Source organism: Talpa occidentalis, unplaced genomic scaffold (genome assembly GCF_014898055.3).
Source record: "Talpa occidentalis isolate TD23 unplaced genomic scaffold, MPIMG_talOcc4v2.1 talOcc4.14, whole genome shotgun sequence".
Classification (NCBI taxonomy): domain Eukaryota; kingdom Metazoa; phylum Chordata; class Mammalia; order Eulipotyphla; family Talpidae; genus Talpa; species Talpa occidentalis.
Genome location: NW_023601433.1, coordinates 77118848 through 77141587, shown reverse-complemented (window position 1 = coordinate 77141587; position 22740 = coordinate 77118848). Strand labels below are relative to the sequence as shown.

The window sequence follows — 22740 nt, the reverse complement described above, 5'->3', positions numbered from 1 at the left end:
ATTTTTATTGCTAGGACAGACATATGGTCTTAATTCAGTCATTTTGTGCTTTGCTCTCATTGCTCTTAGAAGTCTTTCCCTGTGTGATCTGCGTTCTCTGCTGTCTGGTGCACCTACTAATCAGGAAGGTTGGGGCTTTGTTCTAGAGGCATAACTTTAAATAATACCCTCATTCTCTTATTTCTTTGGAACAGTATTCTATTACTTTCCCTAAGATGAACAAAATGACAAAGTGAGGATTTCCTCTTTCTCTCTACAATATTTTCTTGAAGTTTACATCCTACTTTCGAACTTTTATTACCTGACATCAGCTTTAAAGGTACCTTTCGATCCCAGCTATCGAAGACAAGGACATCCGTGTACTTACTGGCCTGTCTCTCCTCGTACCCTCCCTTCTGTTATCAGCGATGCTATTCCCAAGACGTGCAACATCAGTGTCTGGTTACATCGCCACAGTCCCATGGTTCCAATTCAGAAAGCAAAAGAATTTACAGTGAAAAGTAACTCCCCTTCCCAGAAGAAGCCAGCGTTCCCAATCTCTTAAGTACCCTCCTGAGAAATATATATGCTCGTGAGGGGCAGTAAATACCTTTTACATAGATGTTCACACACACATACCCCCTCCCCTCCCCTCCGCTCCTGCCTTTTCTTCTTTCTTCCCAGTACATCCTGGAATTTATTCTCGTCTGGCAGTCCCTGTTCTACCACCTGCACTGTGTCCCAGCACCTAGACAAAGCATAACAACATGTTGAAGCACCCTCACGACACACACCTCTTGAGGGGGGTTTAGGTTGTTTCTAGCCTCTTGCTAGTCTAAACAGCGGTGTCGTGAACATCTTTGTACACCTGTGAAAAAAATAATTTTCCCTCAGGATGGATTTGCTGGCTCAAAGGATCGCTACATTTTAACCTTCGATTTCTATTGTTCAGCTGCCAGCTGGCCAGAGCGGGATGACCTGGGCTGGTCCTTCCTTTCTGCTCCCAAGTTAGAACTGAGAGTGTGGAGGGTCACACGGCCGTCTGCTTCCCCTGCCCAGTCAGCTCCTCTGACATCTCTGCACTTATTGGAAAAGACAGTGACTCTGCCTTTAATTGAAGAGCACAGGAAAGAGGGCGGCAGGAAGAGAGATAAGCAAATTGAATTGGGTGCCCTGCTGCCGGCCAAGGCCTGGCACTTGGTGGAAGCGGCGCCTGCCCTTTCTCCCTGGCATGACTCTCAGGTGATCGGGCCTGAGACTGACCTCCTTGTCCCTGTCCCCCAGGCAGGCTGACACAGGAACAGCTGGCCCTACACTCTGTGGCTAGCCGTGGGCCCTGCTGCATTTCTCAGTGGGGGCGGGTGTGTGTGTTTGTGTGTGTCTCATCTGTGCGGCGTGATTTGGACACGTCCATTGGCCTTTGGAGGCTGTGATCCCCCTTCTATAAAGTGAGGGGTCGGATAAGATGCACCTGAGAAACCATCCAACTCTGACCACTGTGATGCTATCAAAAGCCTCCTGGGGACCCAGTCTGATTCCCCTCTCCTCCCTGTAAAGTGGGCTCGGAGCAGCCTGACCGCACCTCTTAGGGACCTCAGGCGGAACGGCTCGTTCTTTTATATAATTAAGTACCTTACTGACTAGGTTGTCCGTGACACACGATTCAGAAAGCAAAACAATTTACAGTGACAATTAACCCTTTCCCAGAGGGCACCAGGCTGTAAGGACTGCCCACAGCCTGTGTCAGCAAAGCAGAGGTGGGTTGGGTTCCCCTGTCTGGTCAGGCGGGCAGAGGGGCGGGGTGCCTGCCGGAGCCTGGGTGTAAGGCTGCTGTCACCGCTTCTAGGTGACTGCAGAAAGTGACGTGGGGTGGGGGAAAGGAAAAAAGATGAGGGCGGAAGTAAATTCCAGTCCCCCACCCTGACCTCAGGCCTGAGATCTTAGGCTACTGCCCGCTGGCCAGAGGCCCTGGACCCGCCCGCCCTGGGACAGAGCCTGTTTTCTCAGCTGCTAGGACCTTCCCGGCAGCAAATGTTTGACTTCTCCATGCGCTGCTGCCACACGTGCTGCTGGAGGTACAGACGGTACAGAGAGCCCCAAAGAGGCACCAAGAGGGGGCTTGGCCAGGGGGAGGGGAAGAGGCTCTGGCTGGTGGGGGGACTCTGGGAGGAGGGATGAGGAGGTAGCTGCCCCAGGAGCCTCTCCATGCGTCAGGCTGCTGCTCCATACATGAGACAGTGTGCTCATCCCGCCCCCTTCCCCAGGAGCCCCCAGGACACAGCATTTGGGACCAGAACAGCCTGGAGATCCAGGCTGCGACCCAAGTGGTATTGGGTGAGTGAGTGACCAGCCCCCTCTGGACTGGTTTTGTCCCCTGTGACGCGGGGACAAGAACATAAGAGCCTGGAAGGAGACAGTACCCTTTACCTGCCCTCACCCTCCCCACAACCAAACCCACAAAGGGACGAGAGGTTCCCTGGCCCTCTCTCGCCTCCACTGATGCCAGGCGTGGAAGGCGTGCTCACTCGCCAGCCCAGAGCCGACCGGTCCCCCACCCTCGCCAGCCTGGCCCTGCCCAAGGGAGACCCAGCCCCACGAGCATTCCTGCAGGTGCAGCTGCTTCCACGACACTAATAAAATACGGAAGAAACAAAGCAATTTAAAATTCCAATAAAATTAAAAACAAATCTCTGGCCGCACAGCAGATTCGATTATGTAGCTATTGCTGAGCACAGCCTGGGGGATGGAAGGAAGGTTCAGGCCTTCCCTGCCGAGGGAGCCCAGCCTCCGGGAAAGCCAGCGAGAGTTACCCCCTGACTTAACAAATACAGATAAGCCCTCAGCAACTTGGGACCATAGTCCACAAGCCAACCAGAGGGAGGATAAACTCGGAGGGACACAAAGATCCACATCACTGCTGTCCACACCGTACAGAGGCCCTGGCCAGCACCGTCAGGGAAAATAAAAGTGAAAAGAAGTAGGAAAGAGGGAAACTTTTCCATGTAAAATCCCAGGAGAATGAGAGTTCAGGCAGAATTGTGGCTCTAAGGTTCACATACATGTGCAACTGTTCTTCACATCAGATCCAGAGCAGATGTCGCCACCCTGCAGACCTACTCTCTACTGTAACCACTCAACTCTGCACAGCCACACACATGCCTGCGAGTGAGTGGGCACAGCTGCATCCCAATAAAACTTTATTTATAAAAGCTGGCAGCAGGCCAGAGTTGTCCTGCACGCTGAAGTTGGCCGGCTCCTGCCCTACACAGAGTTGAAAAAACATCTACCAAGAGCTACTATTACCATTTTTGAGGAAACATTTATGTTCTGTAATATATGCCATGCAAGTCACCCTCTCAAGAATACCAGTCAGTACTTTTTTTAGTATAAATATAGAGTTGTGCAGCCAACACCACTGTCAAATTCCAGACCATTTCCTCATCACCTCAAAAAGAAACCTATACCTTTAGCTGCCACTTCCTGTCCCCACCCCCAACCCCGCCCCGAATGGCCACAGAAGCCTGGAAGTGTCTAGGCATGGCTGTGTTCCACTAAAACTTCATTTATAAAAGCTGGGCGCTGCCATGGCTAAGGCCAAGACAGGGGTCAGCATGGGGACAGGGGCGGGGATGGAGCAGAGCATCTGAAGGGGTCTGTGTGCTCGCGAGCTTAACCTGGAACACAGCGGGCCTTGCACACCTCTGGGCTGGCTGTGTGGAGCTGAGACAGCATCTGCCCCTGGGAGTCAGCGACACTGGAGCCCCGCCTCACACCTCACATGGAGGGGAAGCCCAGGCAGACAGAATCTAATACCTTGAAAAGCAGAACCATAGTATTCTTAAAAAAAAAAAAGAGATGATCATCCCTGGCCTAGGACTTGTGAATTAAGAGGTAAGAAAAGCACATATAAAGGAAAAACAAATTGGATCACGTTAGAATTAAAAGTTGGCTCAGCAAAAATACACCATAAAAATGTCGACAAGCCAGAAATTAAGAAAGGGTGTCTGCAGCACGTAGATGGCCCGATACCCAGAATAGAGCGGTAGGGGTATGGCTGAGAGGCAGCGGGATGGGGATGGCAGGGAGCCAGTGGTGGGTGGCAGGGCAACCCCGAGAAAGTGAGAACTAGGGGTGGGGAGGGAAGGGGGAGAGAGCCTGACCAACATGGACAGGGATGACGACTGACAGGAGCAGGCCTGTGGCTCCGAGGGGGAGATGCAGCAGCAGTTCCAGAGGGCAAAGGACAGAGGGACAGACAAAGCCAGGGGCCGGGGAGGGAGAGAGTGAGGAGTGGGCTCCCAGAGACAGCAAGGGTAAGGGAAACTGAGGTGCAGGTGGGGAGCAGGAAAGTCAGGTTTGGGAGGGGTCCGAGTACACCCAGCTCTGCCTACAGGGACACTGGCTTCTCGGGGTTCCAGCTGCAGCTCAGGGGCTGTGGGTATGCACGTGTGCCTGTGAGCACCTGCTGGCATCTGGATGTGCAGGGGGCCCCTGCACAGGCTCTTCTGTGCCTCTGAGCATCGAAGTGTACATGAGCTTGCACACTCGTATGCACACACAGAGAGGATCCTTCCTGCGGTGACACTTCCATGCACTGCCCGGCCTGGCCCAGAAAGCTAAAAGGAAGGTGGCCACATTTTCTGGGCACCCACTATGTATGAAGCTGCTAGGGAGCTATGGTCATTTCTCTGAGGTTCCCTAGGGAGTCACTGGGACTCCCAGATTTACTCCAAGTCTGCCCTCCAGGTCTTTGGGCTGCCACCCTGGTCACTGGGCTGGGGCAAGTCAGGGTGGTTGGCAGCCACCCCACCCCACGTCCCTCGCAGCAGAGCCCAGAGAACAGCTGTGCCTGCCTTGGCCCAGCCCCCTCCCCCACCCTCCTCCTGGGCGGCCTCATTAGGGATTCTGCCGGTGCCACCAGCTAATTAGTGTCACGTTAATTGAGCATTCAGGAGGCTGCCACCTCCAAGGGCAGAGTGTCAGCAGGGAAGGGGAATGCAGATGTGGACTGCTTCTCCCTGGGGGCCAGGCCCCATGCCCAGAGACCCCCGTGTGTCCTGGAGCAGACCCGGACACCCCCCTCCCGTGTCCACACAGATCGTGTCCACTGGGACCTCCTGAGCCTTAAGGGAGGAGAGAACAGGCAAAATTAATGGCAGTGAGAGAGAGCACTTGCTGAACACCTACTATGTGCCCGGCACACCTTAAAGCCACAGTCAGCTGCACTCTACTGTCAAAAAGCTGAGGTCTGCGCGTCCCCATCTTGCAAGACGGTAGCTGAAAAAGCTGCGAAGCCAGCAACTATGGAGAAGCAGCCCTAAGCCCAGAAGGCTGATGCTGCTGGCGAGGTTAAGAAGGTAACCCCAAGGCCCAGACCTCACAGACGGGTGTCCCCAGTGTCTTTGAGAGAACCTAAGGAGCAGCTGCCACCCACCAAGAGAACACAGCTACATCCACTGTGGGCAGGAGTGGGCAGGGGCCGGCATTTGTTTGGATGGTGGCTGGATGGAGGCTGTGCCCGTGGCAGATGTTGGGGGCCCACCAAATGTGGTACCAGGAATTCTGGCTCAGCCTCCCATCCCTGCCCTACATGAGCACGAGCCTTAAGGTGCAGAGTACAGGGACTTCAAAGACCCTGACGTGTCCACTTGGTCCCCTCACAGATGAGAAACCTGGGGTCCAGTTGGCCAGCCCGGCCGAGGTTGCCCTCAGCAAGGGCAACGCTGGGTGTCTGACTTGCGGCCTGATTACAGCGGAGTCCATGCTTCTCACATCTCTGGGGTCCCTACCAGAGGCCCCTCCCCTGCCTTCACCCACGCTTCCCTCCTCACCACTTCAGAAAGGCAGGGGGCTGCCAAGTTCGCTCCCCTGTCTCCCCGTAGCAACATTAAATCCCACTCAAAGGGCTGCTTTTAATTGGCTTAATACACCCGTTAATAACCACATCTATTTAACGCACCTGTAAAAGGCCCATAACATTAACTTAATGGCAGCAACAGCTCGCCCAGCACTCCAGCCAGCCTTTTAAATTTCCCGACCAGCCTTTAATGGGGCCAGGGCAGGGCGGCCCAGTTCACAGGGGGGGGTGCCCTCCAGGTTGTGGGGCGCTGCCCCTGCAGCCTCTCAAAGGGGACTGGCTGAGCTGCATGGGTCCATGCAGTGCCCCCTACACCTGCCAGGGCTCTGGGCAGCTCCAGGCATCAGGTGGTGAGAGAACAGCGCTTGCCCTCCAGGCCTCCCCACCTAGCTCTGGAGACCAGTCAACAGACAGCTACAGCGCAGGGGGCCAGGCCCTGGGCGGGGAGGCAGGCAGGCAGCCCAGGGCCAGGAAGCAGAGGATGCTCTGCAGGAGGCTGCAAGACACAGAGGTCAAGGAAGGGCCCTGGGAGGGCACAGGAGCAGCACGTGGTCACCCTAAAGCAGCATGTGGTCACGGCGAGCCCCTGACTAGGACAGAAAACATGTAGAATAAAATCCCCCTTCCCAGGCCGGCGGCGGGAGGAGGAGAGGCTGAGGGTACAGCCCCTCCTTCTGCATCTTGCACATTTCCTCACATCAGCAGAGTCTTCTAGAACCTAAGTTTTAACGCCCAGTAAGGCACAGTTCTGATGGGGGCCCCCTGGGTGCTCCGTCTCCTGGAAGCCCGGCCGCTCCCCAGAAAGTGTCCCTGATGCGCCTTTCCTTGCCCCCCCAGTCTCCCACCCAGTAGCCTGAGGCACCCCGCTAAAGCCTAAGTTGGGCCGGATCTCCGCTCCCCCCTCCAAGTGGAGCTCACCTCTGGCTCCTCACCCACGACCCCCTGCTGAGGGCGTCCCCACTCCCAAGCCCCGGCGCTCGCTCCTCCTCACCTCCCGCTCTTTCCTCCAACCCCACTTCATGAGAGAAACCTTTGAACCGCCTCTGGACAGGTGCCTCCCCGTCCTGTCCCTCCCCGCCCCCCCCCCCCCAGCTGCCCCACGCTCATGGCATCAGACGCCTCACGCGGGCCCAGGCGCACACGGCGCTCTGCTCCGTGACATCACGGGGCTGGGGGCTGGGATCTCCCCAAGGCTGGCCCTCACAGCTGGGGTGTCGGCCCAACTACACGTAGGGTCTCCCCTTGGCCTGGGTGGCCCAGAACGTGGCGCCCAGACGGGAGCCGGCCCCGCACGCCCCGGCCGAGCCAGCCGCACAACCGCTCGCCGGCCGCGTTCTGCTCAGCAGGGTAAAATTCGGCTCCGCCATCTGTGGGAGGATTTGTGGCCACGTTTTCAAGCCACCACACCCTCCCATTATCGCTCAAGGGGCTGCTTCCCCGCGCTCCTGTGTCATCTGCCCGCTGGGCCGTGGGCCGCGAGGACAGGGGCTAGTTTGCTCTGGCTGCGGCTGTGCCTCCAGAGCCAGCGCCTGCACCGGGGGGCGGGGGTATCTGGTGCCGCGGGGCTGGGATGGCTCTGGATGGCTTCTCCCTGGGGACTGTGTCTCTGGCCTGGTTGCAAGTCTCGTGCCAGGCTGTGGCCAGGGGCTCCAGGCGGGTGAGTCAACCTGGCCACATCACCCGACAACGGCTAGTTGTCCTTTAGGCCACGGGGCGCAGCCTAAACCAGCACAGTCAGAATCAGCCGCGGTGCGTGTGGTGCAACGCCCAGTTGCTGGCGGAACCCCAGCAGAGCCCCCAGCCCAGCTGGAGGCATCAGGGGAGGCGGGGAGGCCCTGAGGTTCCCCAGTGGGCACACAGAGCCCCACGTTAACCCTGGAAGCACTGGCCCCAGCCTCCCCACTGCTCAGAAGCCCCCCCCCCAGGCAGCTGGCTCCGCTGGCTCCTTCGTGTGGGGCCCTTCTGTGTCAGTGCATCTGCGGTGGGTGGGGAAGGGGCCTGGAGCCTTTGCCATGCTGAGGCCTGGTCCACGCTGGCCTGAGGAGCCCAAGCCACCACTTCGGCATCTCTGGGGGAAAAGGCTCATGGGAGCACCACAAGTGACAGGTTTGAGCAAGGACTCTGGTGACCGTAGGACCACATCCCGGCCAGAGGCCCTCACATGCTGAGCGCTGAAGCACTGAGCACATTACCGGGGAGACGACTCGGGGACCGCCAGCCATCGCTGGGAGCAAGGCAGAGCTGAGGCAGGAGGGGCGTCTGCTGGGTCACCTCCTGCCTGGCTGAGCCTCTGGGCTGACCCTGTGGTCCTTCCTCAGGACCGTCCTACTTCTGAGCACATCTCGGCCAGGCCTGCCTCAGGGTGCAGGTGGGGGAGATGGTTTGGAGGCAGCAGCCCTGGTCCAGACCGCAGCTCTGCCCCTCCCTGGCTGTGTGGTCTTGGGAAACGGGGTCTGTAACCTGCGTTAGTTACCAACCAGCGGCTACAACACCAGTACTCACCTATCCTCGCCATGGTTTCTGTGGGCGAGGAATTCAGGAGCGGTTTAGCTGGGTAGTTCTGCTCTGACTCTGCTGAGTCACCCGAAGGCCTGACCTTCAAAGAAGGGTCACCTGGTTGCTGGCTGGGGCCTCAGGTCACCTCCTCTTGGGTCTCCCCGTGGTTGCACCAGTGTCTTCACGTGGCAGCTGCTTCCCTAGAGCACGTGCTCCGAGGAGCATGAAGGAGGGAGGAGGAAGCCACAGGGCCCTTGACCACCTAGCGCTGGACAGTCTCGGAAGTTACACAGGCCTGCCGCACTCGGAGCGGGAGGGGCCGTGCCAGGGCGTGAATACCAGGAGGGGAGACTCCTCGGGAGCGGGGTGCATGGGGGAGACCTTGGAGGGCACCTGCCATAGCTCATCTGTTTCTTTATCTGCGAGACTGGGCCACCTCTACCTCCGAGCTGCGAGACTGGGCCACCTCTACCTTGGAGCTGCCGGCTGCTCCAAACAAGTGGGAGCCGGGCCCACTCATGCTCCCCTCAACTGTAGCCTGGTGCTGCGGCACCGTCTTGGGCTCCAGCTCGAGGGAGAGGGACCAACCCACCTCGCTGAGTCCCACTGACCAAGACGGGCCCTTTCTTTCAGTGAATAAGAACAAGGAACAGGCATTGCTCTTTTTTCCCTTCTTGAGGTTTTAAACACCTAATTTATTCCATCCATTAGATAGATTTTGTAGATTTAATCATTTTCACAGTTGGTGGCTCATTGGATACTCAAGATAAACTCCAAATGAAAGTATAATGGTGAGGACAAATGAGTTTTCACACCACAATGGCAGAAACTTGCTTGGGAAGAGAGTTTAAGAGGAACAAAAATACATACAGATATAATTTTTTTCCCCGGCAGCCGCTTTTGCTGACTATAGTAGGTTACCACAGTTAATTTCACCAGTTTTGTTCATCTGTAAAATTGCATAAAAGTGACATTTTTGTGCTCATTATAGCAACTGCTGATTTATGGCTGGTAAATGAAGAGCTGCTCCCTTTTTTGCGGGACTCTCCGAGCGGCGCTAAGTGCCCATGAAATTGCTTGTATAATGTAGTTTAAATCCAATCTCGGAGAAAGATTCCCCCATTGGCCAAAGTGACATTTCCATTCTCCACACCGAGTTTATTTTAGGCCACTTAGGAGGGGGCTGCCCCGGGCCGGGTCAGGGTGGGACCTGAGTCCAGCCCAGGATCTGCTCCACCTGCCTGGCCCTGGCTAGGCCAGAGGGATGAGGGCCTCGGCCGCCAGCCTGCCCGGGGTGCCGGTGCCGCCTGCCACTTTGCTTCAGTCCCTGCTGCCATGTGAGGTCAGACCTCATACCTTTACCTCAGGGCAGAGATGAATGACCTGTCCAACCTGCGCCTCCGCTGCCAAAACCTGTCCACTAAAGCCCCAGGGCAGGCCTGCTCCGACCTGGCCACCGACACCCTGCCAGCTCTCTGCACCCCGTCCTGTGCGCTGAAGGGCCTTCCGCAGTCCCTGGTCCCTCCCCCAGCTGTGACAACCACATCTGCTGGCCTCGCCCGTGTGCCGGGGGACAAAGCCCGCAGAGAGCGCTGTCCCGCCTGCGGAGCGCCCCCCTCCCCCCGCCCCCCTTGGTCTTCTCCAGACACGGCTCTGGGCTTCTGTTCTGATTCTGAATCATTTACAGTTCCCACCCGACCTGCTTCCTCGCCCCCGGGCCTTTGCTCATGCGGTTTCTCCTGCCTAAAATGTTTTCCCCTCCTGCCTCACCCCTTTTACCATCGCCCTGGCCAGGATGCGCTTCTTCTGGAAAGCTGTCTTGTCTCTGAAGCCCCACTGGGCGAGGCTCCCTGCACCCCCACGCCGCCTGGCTCCCCGTCACAGCAGACCTTTGGCTGTGCGCCCACGAGGTCGTGGGTGAGGCTCTGGAAGGACGTGTGTCGCATGTGGCCTTCTGAAGGGGGGAGTCTGGGGGAGGGAGGGGTCCCTGGCCACAATACCAGGCCCTCCTGAGCGGGAGCCCCCGAGCACTGACATGCCCCACCGCACATAGCTAGGGCGCCCTCACGGCCACCCTCTTAGCAGCAGCCCCATTTACAGGTGAGGAAACAGAGGCTCAAAAGAGTGTAGCTCCCCACACCCCAAAGAGTCATGGCTGGATTCTGAGAGCGCCCACAAAGCAGGGAGGAAGGCCACGTGCTGCAGAGAGCACGTCACATTCTCAGCCAAGAGCCAACGGCCACATCCCCCAGTACTATTGGACAAGCCTCCCCGCCCACCTTGGCTGTCCTTCCCGAAGGCCACCCAGCAGGCCTGGCACAGTCGCTGCCCCCATTCCACAGGTGGGGAAGCTGGGCTCCCAGGGTCACCGAGCCCCACACGCAGCCCTCCAGCTGTGAATGCAGACCCTGCTCCACTCCCCGCCCTAGGCAGGGTCCTGGGTGGCCCCAGGAACTGTTCAGGCCTGGGGAGGGGCTCTGGCTGGGAGGAGGGGTCTGCCAGCAAGCCCGCTCCCCCACGGCAGTTGTACCTGACAGTGGGAACGGTCAGCTGTGACCCCAAGTGCACCCTTCAGCCCCGCACTGGCAGCTCACAGGACAGGCAGTGACCACCATGCTGGTTTCACGGGACGGGCAGTGCCGGGAGGGGGCGAACGAACCCCTTCCACTCCCAGCATCTCCCCCCACAACTCAGGGAATACAGCCCCAGGGGCGCTGCTGTATCAGCCCCAAAGCCGAAGGGCCCAAGTGCCCTGAGCAACAGGAAGGGCCGGCAGGCTGTGGGGCCGTCTGCAGGAGCCCCCCACCGCGTCCTCCTGCGGACTCGCCCAAACAGACGCCCAGGTGCCTGAGGCCACGCCTGACCCGGCCTGCAGGAGCCCCGATGTGGTCCCGACGCCAGCACGCGGGCCGTGGGTGGCTGGGGTCGGGGACTGGCCCCGGGGCGCTGGGAACGTCCTATTTCCTGACCTGAGGGGGTCACACGGATGTTCTGCTGCTGTGGGCTCAGCAAGCCTACGGTGCGCGCAGTTTCCTTTCTGTCTTTGACTTTTCAACCCAAAGCTTAAGAATGTGGAAGGAGGGCAGGAGGGCAGGCAGGCAGGCAGGCAGGAATGTGAAGAGAGGGAAGGGCAGCTCCTGGGCCCTGCTGGGGGGCAGGGGTTGTGGCGGCCGTCAGGCCTCGCTGGGTCTCAGGGTGGCCTCTCACCTGCTGTCCTGTCCTCACCTGCCCCGCAGGCGAGACGGTGGTGAGCTCCATGCACGCCTCCCGCTACCCGAGCCCGGCCGAGCTGGACGCCTACGCTGAGAAGGTGGCCAACAGCCCGCTGTCCATCAAGATCTTCCCCACCAACATCCGCGTGCCCCAGCACAAGCACCTCAGCCGCACCGTCAACGGCTACGACACCAGTGGCCAGCGCTACAGCCCCTACCCGCCGCACGCCGCCGGCTACCAGGGCCTGCTGGCCATCGTCAAGGCTGCCGTCTCCTCCTCGGGCGTGGCCGCACCTGCCGGGCCCGCCAAGAGCGTGCTCAAGAGCGCCGAGGGCAAGCGGACCAAGCTGTCGCCGGCCACCGTGCAGGTGGGCATCGCTCCCTACCCGGCGCCCAGCACCCTGGGGCCCTTGGCCTACCCCAAGCCGCCCGAGGCGCCTGCCCCACCGCCCAACCTGCCTGCGGCTGCCACCGCCACCTCGGTCATCCCCCTGCCCAGCCGCGGCCTGCCCCTGCCACCCTCCAACCTGCCCTCCATCCACAGCATCCTCTACCAGCTCAACCAGCAGTGCCAGGCCCCGGGCGCCGCACCCACTGCCTGTCAGGGTGTGGCCGTTCCCCACCCCAGCCCGGCCAAGCACGGCCCCGTGCCCAGCTTCCCCAGCATGGCCTACTCTGCCACTGCTGGTCTGCCCGACTGCCGAAAAGGCACCGAGCTGGGCCAGGGGAGCACGTCGGCCTTGACGTTGGCTGGAACCACCAAGCCTGCGGGGTATGTGGAGGGTGGCCTGGATTACCTGCTGTGGCCACAGAAGCCGCCCCCACCGCCCCCCCAGCCCCTGCGGGCCTACAGTGGCGGCACGGTGGCCAGCAAGTCCCCAGAGGCTTGCGGGGGGCGGGCATACGAGCGGGCCACCGCATCGCCCCTCAACTGTGGCATGGGGCTGCCTGCCAGCTTCACTGTGGGCCAGTACTTCGCCGCCCCCTGGAACAGCGTGCTGGCGACCCCCACCAGCGACTGCTACAACCCTGCGGCCGCCGTGGCCGTCACCGAGCTGGGGCCGGGGGCAGCCCGGGACCTGGCGGGGCCCACCGCAGAGGCCCTCTCGGGCCTGCCCAGCAAGAGTGTGTGCAACACGTCGGTGCTGAGCAGCAGCCTGCAGTCGCTGGAATATCTCATCAACGACATCCGGCCGCCCTGCATCAAGGAGCAGATGCTGGGCAAGGGCTACGAGACCGTGGCTGTGCCCCGGCTGCTCGACCACCAGCACGCCCACATCCGCCTGCCCGTCTACAGATAAGGCCTGCCTGGCACCCGCTCGGACAGACGGACAGGGCGCCCAAGGGGGAGGCAGGCCGCAGGACAGGGCGGGCGGGGGGCTCCAGGGGCCCTGCCCCGTGCTTGGTTGCCCGCTGGTGCCCACAGGGAAGCCAGGCTGGCTGCTACCATCCAGGCGCCTATCTGGGAGCGGCAGAGTGACCTCGCTCACTAAGGGCCCCCCCAGCTGCCCCAGGACCCTGGGCGTGCCTGAGGCAGCCGCTGACCTCCATGCCTTCCTCCATCCAAGCTGGCAGAGACAGGGAGAGAGAAACCACTGAGGAACAGGAATGGCTCCCTTCGCTTTTCCCGGGAAAGGTGCCGGGGCCAGGGTGGGAGGCAGGAGGAAAGATGATGGTCTCGACTCAGAAGTCGAGAGCTTCTCCTGGCCCCAGACTCCTCAGTCTCCTAGAAAAGTCGAGGGGGCCTGTAGGAAGTCACGGGGCCCATAGCACCCCCTCATCGGCCAGGACAGGTGAAGACCACTCTCATAGAGGCCCCAGGACTGCCAGCCCGCCCGCGCCGCCCCTAGACTCTCCTTCCCCTCCCCCACGCTCCCCCACGCTCCCCATTCCTTCCCAGCACAGAACCACGCTCCCATCCCCCACCCTCCAAACCCCGGCTGCCGCTGGCCCCTTCCCTCCAGCACATTTCACAGGGCTGCCGGGCACAGGGGTGCAGACGGCGCACTGCACAAGGGCACCTCGTCCAGGGAGATCCCACCTGCACCCTAGCCTTGTGTAGTTATTACAGCGATTTCCCTAACCCAAGGAAGGGGTGCCGGTTCCTCTTCGCACAAAGGCACCCTAGGGATGACCCATGGGCCTGCGGTCTTAGACCCCGGTCAGAGGGACCTCGCTCTGCCTTCTTGGGGAGGTCTCCTAGGAGCCAGCAAGGGGGAAACCTGCTGGTTTTAAATGGGCAATCCCATCCCAGTCACACAAGCTGCCCCCCAAAGCCTGCCCCGCACCATCAGGGGTACGGGGAGGCGGGCAGGGCCCCCTGTTATGTCCCCAAGGCCCGTATTCCCCACGCCCCGGCCCCTCTGGCGTTCCAAAAGCGGTACTGTATCTCTCTCCAAGGCCTGCTCAAGCACTAAGTGCATTTACAAATCTCTGAGAATGTTTTTTTTTTATACTAAAATTGACCATTATATTCTACTGTGAGAAGTGCAGCCTGCACTATATTGTTTTAAAAACGAAGAGAAAGAAAAAAAAAGGAAAACACAGATGGTGTCTCAGCTGTGGGATTGTTTTGTAGCTCTCGGTTTTGTTCTTTCTTCCTCCCCTTGAGAGTAAAAGGGGCCGTCTCCCCGCAGACACAGGCCGGGCGCCTCCTGGCACCCACGGAGCTGGGCCGCTGGCACGCGTGTCTCATTTACTCGTCCAGCTCTCTCCAGCACCCCGGCCGATGGCCACCAGGCCGCCGTGCGTGACTGGCCCATGGAGCGGCTGAGATGTAACGGAACCTGGCCCTTCTGGCTGGTTCCCTGAATGGTGTGGTGGTGGTTTGGGGGTGGCGCTCCCCCCTGTACCACTAAACTCTCCAGCTTCTGTGCCTGGCATTCTCCAAGCTTCCATGGGGCATGTGGCTGGGACAGGCCAAAATGGTCGGGCCGTGGCCATCTCCCTGACCAGCCAGCACCTACCCCATGCCATGGTACCTGGGAGTTTGCAGGTCGTCAGTCTGTCCCAAGGCGCTCAGCACTTTACAGGCACTACTGTGTGCTAGGTATTTTCGTCTACACTGTAGGTCATTGGCTCCCGGTCACACCCTTGCAAAGAAAGGGTGTTCTAGGAAAGAACTGAGGCTCAGAGATGTGAAGTGACCTGCCCAAGGTCATACAGCGAGTCTGAAGAGCTGGAGTTCGAGCCCCACAGCATGGGCTCTTCCTCCTATTTTGTCCCCACCTTTGCTGCCTCCTGGCTCTTCTCCCCTGGCCTGCCTGGTGAGGCATCTGGGCTGGGAAACTGGGGAGGCCCCGAGAGTGCCCCCAGTTGAGGCTTCCCATGTGTGGAGCCAGTGGCTGGTGGGGTGTAGTCTGGGGCAGAGGTGGGGACATTGCGGACAACCTGGATGTGACGCTACAGTGGAAACATCCACCTCCCTAAGGCCAGGGCCCCCGAGCCTGGCGGCGCACAGAGCCCAGGAGCATGCTGGGCTCACAGCAACCAGCAGTCCAGGGAAAAGGAAACAGAGGCTTGGACAAGACGGGGCTATGTCTGAGGCAGGCCCTGGGCCCTTCTGAGCTGGGCCAATGACCCAAGCCCATCACCCCATGCCCTGGGGAGCTGGAACCAGGAGCCGGCTCTGTGAGGAGCTGGGAAGTCAGGGCTGAGCGGGAAGGCACTGGGAGGAACCCCGGCATGCAAACAGCAGCAGGGAAAATGCTTTCTGGCCTCTGCTAACAGCCTCACAACAACCCTCTGGTATGCCATCAACGCATGCATCCCCATTTTACAGGTGAGGACACAGAAGGTGAGAACGGCCCGGGATGGTACACAGTGGTCACCGGGAGCCAGGTTCTGGCACTGAGCCCCGCACCAGGGCCCTGCTGCCTCCCAACACACCCTCAGACACAGCTGAAGCCCCCTGGGGGCACCACCAGGCCCAGGGAGGCCGCAGGGGCACAGTGGACCCAGCCTCTGAAGTGAGCTGGACCTCGTAGTCCTGACATCACTGCTTGGCGTGACCCTGAACCATTCCGTCCCCAGAGGGGGGCGGCTCAGGGGACACTGACCTTACTGGCACCCACAGTTCCACAGGCGGGTTGGTGGGGCTCGGCGCTGAACAGTACTTAGCCGCACAGCCACGCAACCCCACACAGGTGCTGCGGTTTATCCGGAGAAGGGCGGTCATTTGCTCAAGGCCACACAGCTGCGGGTGGAGGGAGGCTGGCGCCAGCAGGCCTCTCACTGGCCTGAGGCGGTACTGCCCTCCTGCAGAGCACAGAAAACCGCTACCCAGATCGCCAAATACAGCCTATTTGACTCCAAAACCTGGGTCCAGCCGCGGTTCCCACGCCCGCTGGACTTCATGGCGTGCGGCGCAGGCAGAGGGAGGGCGCCCTCCTGCACAGGCCCCAGTCTGCCCCCCAGAACTGCCGGCTCCTCTGCACGGGCTGGAGCTGGGGTCTTGCGCTCACACCCCCAGAGCTGTGCTGCCCGGTGCTGCCCCGTCGCCCCGTGGCCGGCACACACACCGCTCTGTCACCACTCGCCGTCACGACCGCCAGAGAAGCTCCCATTTTGCCACCATCTGACCCGCCCCGTGGTCGAGTACTGAGGGAGGCGCCAGTGTTTAGGGTTCACTCACCTTTTCAGGGTGGCTCCGTGTTTCCCTGACTCCTGTGCCAGTCTTTGGATCACTCCCAAGCTCAGGGGAAGGGCAGGAGAGACAAGTTCGACCCCAAAGCTCACCTGCAAACAGCGCCCTCGACCCCGCTCGGCACGGCCCAGCTGCAGGGGGACCGGGCAGGGGCCTGGGTGTCCTCGCGGCCTCCATGGCCTTCACGTGCGCCTGCTCAGGGGCCAGGCTTGGCTGTGCACCCCAGAGCTCCTAAAGGGCCCGCTTCACCCCACCCCAGCACGGGCCTGGGGGTGGAAGCCCAGCAGGCAAAGGAATTTCCTTTAAATCACCATCATTATCATTACCAGAGAGTGGCAGGAAAACTGACTCCACCTGGTGGGGGTGGGGAGGTACTTGAAGGACTGGCCTGGCACCAGGTGATGGTGATCAGGACGATGGGCTCTGTGGGAGGGAACTGACCCTTCACCCCTCGCAGGAGAGTGGCCTGCGGCAAGGACCTCCCCTCTCTGACTTATTTCTCAGCTGGAAAGAGGCGGGTATTCCCAAGCATCTGCCAGGTAGGGGTGAACATGGAGACGCTGGCCAGATCCCCTGGACAGCAGGGGTCCTGTTCCAGAGAACACACCCAATGACGTGAAAGGTTGCTTTTCTGGCATCACCGTGTCCAGCTGATTTTCATCTTGGAAAGTGGGTTTTCAGGTCAAAGGAGCTTGAGAAACAGATTCCTATACATCACCCCACCTCACCCCCCCATCCCCCACCCCCCACCCCTTGGAGATGTAGAAATCATATTAGCATATTAAACATATTAAAGGTTCTGGAAAGTCGTGCAGTCAAGATACCTGGGCTTTCAGCTTTAACCAGCATCCTCACTTCTGATCATCTGCATCTTTATTTCTCTACTTTAACATCCCAGGGAACAAATCAGACCAGAAAATACTGAGTCCTACCTCTTGTGTTGCAACCGGGGGAAATGAGTAAGTTCCTTCTCCGCTGGAGACCTCAGTTTCTACAACAAAGACGCCTAATGAGTTTATGGCAGAGCAAAGACTGGAATATAACTGTGCTAGAGTCGCTGCCTGAGACACATCCTAAATGGTCTTTGTCCAGGGTGTATGCCCAAAGGAGGGGGATGGGGGCACCCCCCAGCCCCCCAGCCCCCCACCCCGCTATGGAGAGGAAACCCTCATCTGAGGAGTGGAGATGAATGCCTCCATTTTGAAAATAAAGAAAATGAGGTTCAGAGAGTAGAGGCAACTTGCCTGAGGGCACCCAGCAGTGAGGTTCTAACCCTCCAGTGGCGAATCCAGGCTGCCTGCTCTCCTTGCAGGGGGAGTGGACGTGGGAGGGAAGGGGGGGGGTAACTTCATGAGTGTGAAAGCCTCAGGGCAACACCACATGTCCCCCTTGATTCCAAGTTTTCCTCAGCCCTGCTCTGAGCAGGCCACTGCGTGTAACAACAGCGGCCCCTGGTGGCCACTCTCCAGGATCGCCAGCCCCACCCTGGTCAGACCAAAATGAGGGGGGCTAAGAGCAAATGGGGGCTCTCTGATGTCACTGAGCACGTCCAGATACTGAGAAGACTGAGCTGAAATCCATGAGCCTGGGTGTGAGTCCCAGTCCCACCCAATCTTCCCTGTCTTCACCTGCTGGAGACCATTCATCTGTGTGAAGCAATGGAATGGGCACTGCCTTGGAAAAGCCAGAAACACGATGTTTGAAACAAAACACAAAAACCCTGTTACCACCACACCCCACTCCTGCCAAAGTTTCTCCTCCAAAGACAGAGGGTTCAGATCCTGACTCTACACCATGCAGGCTGTGTGTTTTTATTTTTTTTTATTTATTTTTTTTTTTAATAGAGGCATGTTTTTATTTATTTATTTATTATATTTGTTTGTTTTTTTGTTTATACATGCACTGGGTACAGTCAGAAGCACGGGAGGGTGAGAGAATTCACCAGAGCCAGAGCGGGGAGCAGAGCAGGCAGAAGGGCTGAAGTACACTGCTGAGGGGAGCAGCGGGCGGCAGGAGAGGTCTGCGCGCCATGTGGGACCCTCCTCCGGTGGCCGGGGAGCAGCCGGGGATCGAACCGGCGCCGCAGAGGCCGCGGGCAGCTTCACAACCCAGCGCTCAACCGCTGCGCCACCGGGGAGGCCCCAGGCTGTGTGTTTTTAGACAAGTGTGTTTTTAGACAAGTGTGTTTACTTTACTGAATCTCACTTTGTTCATCTATAAAAGGGGGTGAGGGTAAAACTTTGTTCTTGTATCTGCAGAGTAATGGTTTATCTGCCGAGTAACGACTCACTGGTTTAAATGAGAAAGAACATTTATTATGTCAACTAACCATCAGAAGGTAGGGTGGCCCAGCGTTGGTGACCTCAGGAGCAAAATGGTATCATCAAGGGCTGAGGTCCTTTTCATCTTTCTATTCCACGAACCCCCTCACCATAACAACATGGTTGCTGCAGTTCCAGACACCACATCTAGACCTGACAGCACCTAGCAAAGACGACAGTGCCTTCCTCTACTTCTCTTATTTTGCCAGAAGTCCCTCCCCGTCAGCAGACCTCCCCTCTTTGTCTCAAGGGTCAGAACTGGTTCACATGGCTAGTCCTGCACCGATAAGGGAAAGCAGTTCCAGCGGTTGGCTCAGGGAAGCGCATGACTGTGGAGCAGAGTGGACAACTTGAACAAAAGGAGGTGCTGTGAATAAGGAAGAGGGTACATGACTTCCGGGGCGGCATCAACGCCATGCACAGGATTGCACAGGCTTCCTGCGTCGCCAGTGCCCCACCCGAGCACTGTGCCTCCCTCGCCTGGGAGGTATCTGATCTGCATCCACTCATAGACTCTCCCTCCAAGAAGACAAGGCTCCCAGTTGGGCCTTTCCTGACCCAAATTCCCACCCTCCTTCCCAGGACCGTGGGCCTCCCCTGACCCCCCGCCTGCCCCTCCCAGCATCCTCTGTTTCCCTCCCCCTCGCTCTCAAAACCTTGGGGTGAGCAAAAATCTCCCCCTTGTCCCCAGTGACTTTGGATCCCTAAAAAATAAAAGGTAGGTGACTGATTCTCATGTAAATGCTTTCGCCAGGGAGTCAAAAATTAACCACAGTAGGAACCGAGACCTGGAGTATCTAACCGCCCCGTGCAAAGGACCGGAGCGATCAGACTGCACCGTTATCTGGGCGAGGCACGGGGTAAGCAGCCCGTGACATTAGTACATTCAGAAATGTCAGCAGCGTGCACGGAGGGGGGGAGCTGAACAGTGTGGTTGAAAATGGCTTTTGATTTTTAAAAATCCCTAGCATTCATCTAAAACAATAATAACAGCTAATAATAACAGGGCATGTAATAATGAACTATTCATAGGCATAAGAGGTAATTGTTCAATTAAGATCCAAGAGTTTCTGAGACTGTCTTTTCTGATGGGGCCCCTTTGTTTTTGACTCCAGTAGCACTAATTATTTCCCAGTAGTGCTTTAAACTTGGGATGAAAAAAGCCCTCCTGTCAAATATGACATACAAGTGCTTTATCATTATTAAATACACATACACGCACATAATAAGAAATCCTTGTCGGAATAAAGTTAGGGGGTATGTTCAAAGGGAGACGCTTCTAAATGGGAGCTGACAGTCTCGGGGGCTCAGCATAAGTGGCAGGCGACAGCCAGGGTCTTTTATGAAGTGGCCCGCTTGTCACCTCTCACCCTTCAGGGATCAGAATATTTTCTCCACTGGGTAGGGTCTGACGGCACAATGCCCGGGTTCGAATCCCACCGCCACGATGGGATCCCATCTCACCAGCCAGATGCCCCAGGCAAGTCTGTATCTCTCTGAGCCGCAGTTGCCTCATCTAGAACATGAGGGATGCAGTGGGTGAAGGCACAGTAGCTATCGCATAAAATTAATGCCTGCGCTTAAAAAATGACAAAAATTCTGCGGACTACAAAAAACACTTATTTCTCCGGTATCCCTGGGGATCCTCTGATCTCACCTGGGTGACTTAGTTCTGCTCCACATCTCACATCCACCCCCTGGGGGCCAGTCCGGGATATCTGCTAACACCCTATTGGGTAAAAGGAGCCCATGATCAAGGCCCGGGTGTGGAGGTTACACGTCGCTCATAGTGGGAGAACACCACAAACTCACACTGCGAAGGCGGGATGGAGACTGGGGTTAGGGGCTCTGGCACAGTCCAGCCCAGCAGCAATATTCTGACTTGCCTGGGGAACTGGCCCCCTATTCTCAGTGGAGGGCGCATGGGGTGGGGAGCTATAGCTCTGCCTTTCAGGGGTTCTGAGCTTGAAGCTTTTCTCCACGAAAGAGATTAGTGAGCACTGGGGAAGCATCAAAACCACAGACGCATGAAACTGAGACCTTGACCTAATCTGGAGGACAGAGAATCGGAAAGGGATGATGTTTTCCTCTAAGTGATTCTCTGCCTGCCGTGTGGCCTGAAAATCCCCTGGCCTACCTCTGGGCATGTCTCACACGTTAAGGACATCAGAAAAGGTCATTTTTAAGGTCTTACTGGAACAAACCAAATTTTCACAACTTGAAAACATTTTAAATTCTCCCTGAACAGCTTTTTGAGTTAAACACAATACCCAATACATCAAATATTTAGAAAACCACCGTGGAGAAAGTTGCTACATATTTAGCCAAAAAGGCCCACAGAGGAAAATTCATAGCCTATAATTATCCCATTACTCAAAACAATGAAGGGCGTTCCCTGGTGGCCTAGCAGTTAGGACTTGGTGCTTTCTCAAAAAATGAAGGACTTCAACACTCCCCTCGGGAAGCAGAGCTCCTTGGGGTGGAGAGGGGGTTTTGATTTTACGGGCAGGTCTATCCCTTAACGCCTTAGAGAAGAGGCCTCTCATCTACGGCCCCAAAGTGAGCCGCAGTCATTCTGGATGACAATGAACCCGAAAATGGCTCCTCCACCAGCAAGGCAGGGTGGAGGGCGGGCTTCTGGGGAAAGTCCTGTAGCAGAGGCTACAGACAATATCGTCCAACCATCCTCTCCACAGAACGATGCCTGCTGGGCGACTGCCTTCCTCCATGTTGCCCTCCGCCTCTTCAGAACCACTGTTACCTCCTACCTGCTGGTTGGCTGACGCGTGAAACACGTGACACCATCCTGACCAGTAACACCGAGGAGCTTGACTGGCCCTCTTCCGGGCAAGGCCTCCCCCCTCATAAATAGAGATGGGACGCGCCACCTTGCTTCCTCCCGAGGGCGCTGAATCTGGATGTGATGCCTGGAGCACGGGCACCATCTTGTGTCCATGAGACTGTGAATTTAACAGCCCGAATGCCCCTAACTTGGGACTTCCTGTCATCCAAGACAATCAATCTTTTTTCTTTACGCCACTGTAAGTTTTCTGTTACGTTCTGCCCCAATCACATCACTGTACGAACGCTGCAACAATCCTCTCTTCTTACAAAAGCCCGTGGAATTCGCTGATCTTCACAAAAGTTTTGCCCCATTTTATAGAAAAAAACTGAGGCTCAGAGTTTATGTCCTACCCACAGTTACCCAGAAGGCTCATGTCCACCAGGGAGGGCGCCCCATCCACTGGCCACAGGATTGGCTCAGGCATGGCGGGTGACCCAAGCAGAATGTCTCCTGCGACCCTGCCCCCATTGAGAACGCTGGGTGAAGACCTTCTGTGTGTGTGTTGGGTAGAATGAGGACATGGGTAACCCCAGGGAAAGTGGGGCCACCTGTGGAGCAGGAGAGACAGCCGGCCCATGGAAGGCAAGGTGGGGGGAGGTGGAAAGAAACAGGTCGATGGGGAGGCTGGAGGCCCCCAGCCCTTCCTCAGACACAAGAATAGACCCTTTGTCATGACTCCGACCCTCTGGTAGACGGGGCCACGCACCCAGGGAGACAGTGACCCACTGCCAGGGTTTAGCCAGAGGGTCCAAACGGGAGTCTGCAGCCCCCATGCCTGCGCCTTTCCCATGCAAGCTCTGGGGGACCCATGCTCTTCTCTGAGGGGACAAGAGACCCCAGTCCAAGCCAGGACCCAGGGCCTGCAGAGGTCAGGGGGAAGCTTCAGCTAATTGCAGGTTCCTCCACTCCAGGGCAGAGGCAACAGGTTGGGGTATTCGTGGGGGGTCCCTCTTCGTGACAGGAGGCTTGGCGCTGTCCCAGGCTGGATCAGCAGTGAATGACCCCCCAGGAGGGGACCTTCGACCCCAGCTCCCATTCACAGCCCTGAAGGTACATGGGCTCCTCAGACAGGGGCGGGAGGTGCCGTGTCCACCCCAGGGTCATAAACTCTCTAACTGTGCCTACTGCTGTCACCCTGGCTGAGGCCGCCCTCCTCATTTCCCACTGCTGAGACTGATGACTCACCCCTCACCTGAGCTGGCACCCCCACCTCCATTCGACCTACCCAGCTTTCCCACCCCTCGGGCAGACTGTCCCTCCCAGTGTACCTAATTCCCCCAACACCACTCTGCTCCCCCCCACCTCTCCCCACCTTTGCTCTTCCCCCAGTTTCGCTCCCCTGAACAAGCATGTGTCTCCCCACCAGCCTTATCCCGCCACCCCCA

The 22740-nt window shown here is 57.9% G+C and overlaps 1 protein-coding gene across 2 annotated transcripts in view; it reads left to right on the top strand.

The window, feature by feature from the left end:
• FAM222A (family with sequence similarity 222 member A) overlaps nt 1-14149 on the top strand; it is a 46444-nt gene extending 32295 nt beyond the window's left edge. For both annotated transcript variants that reach the window (XM_054695278.1, XM_037510981.2), the window contains exon 3: nt 11569-14149. In XM_054695278.1, the coding sequence (XP_054551253.1) occupies nt 11569-12845 (1277 nt within the window). In that variant the 3' untranslated portion in view covers nt 12846-14149. The remainder of the gene's footprint in view (nt 1-11568) is intronic.
• The last annotated feature ends 8591 nt before the right edge of the window (nt 14150-22740 follow it).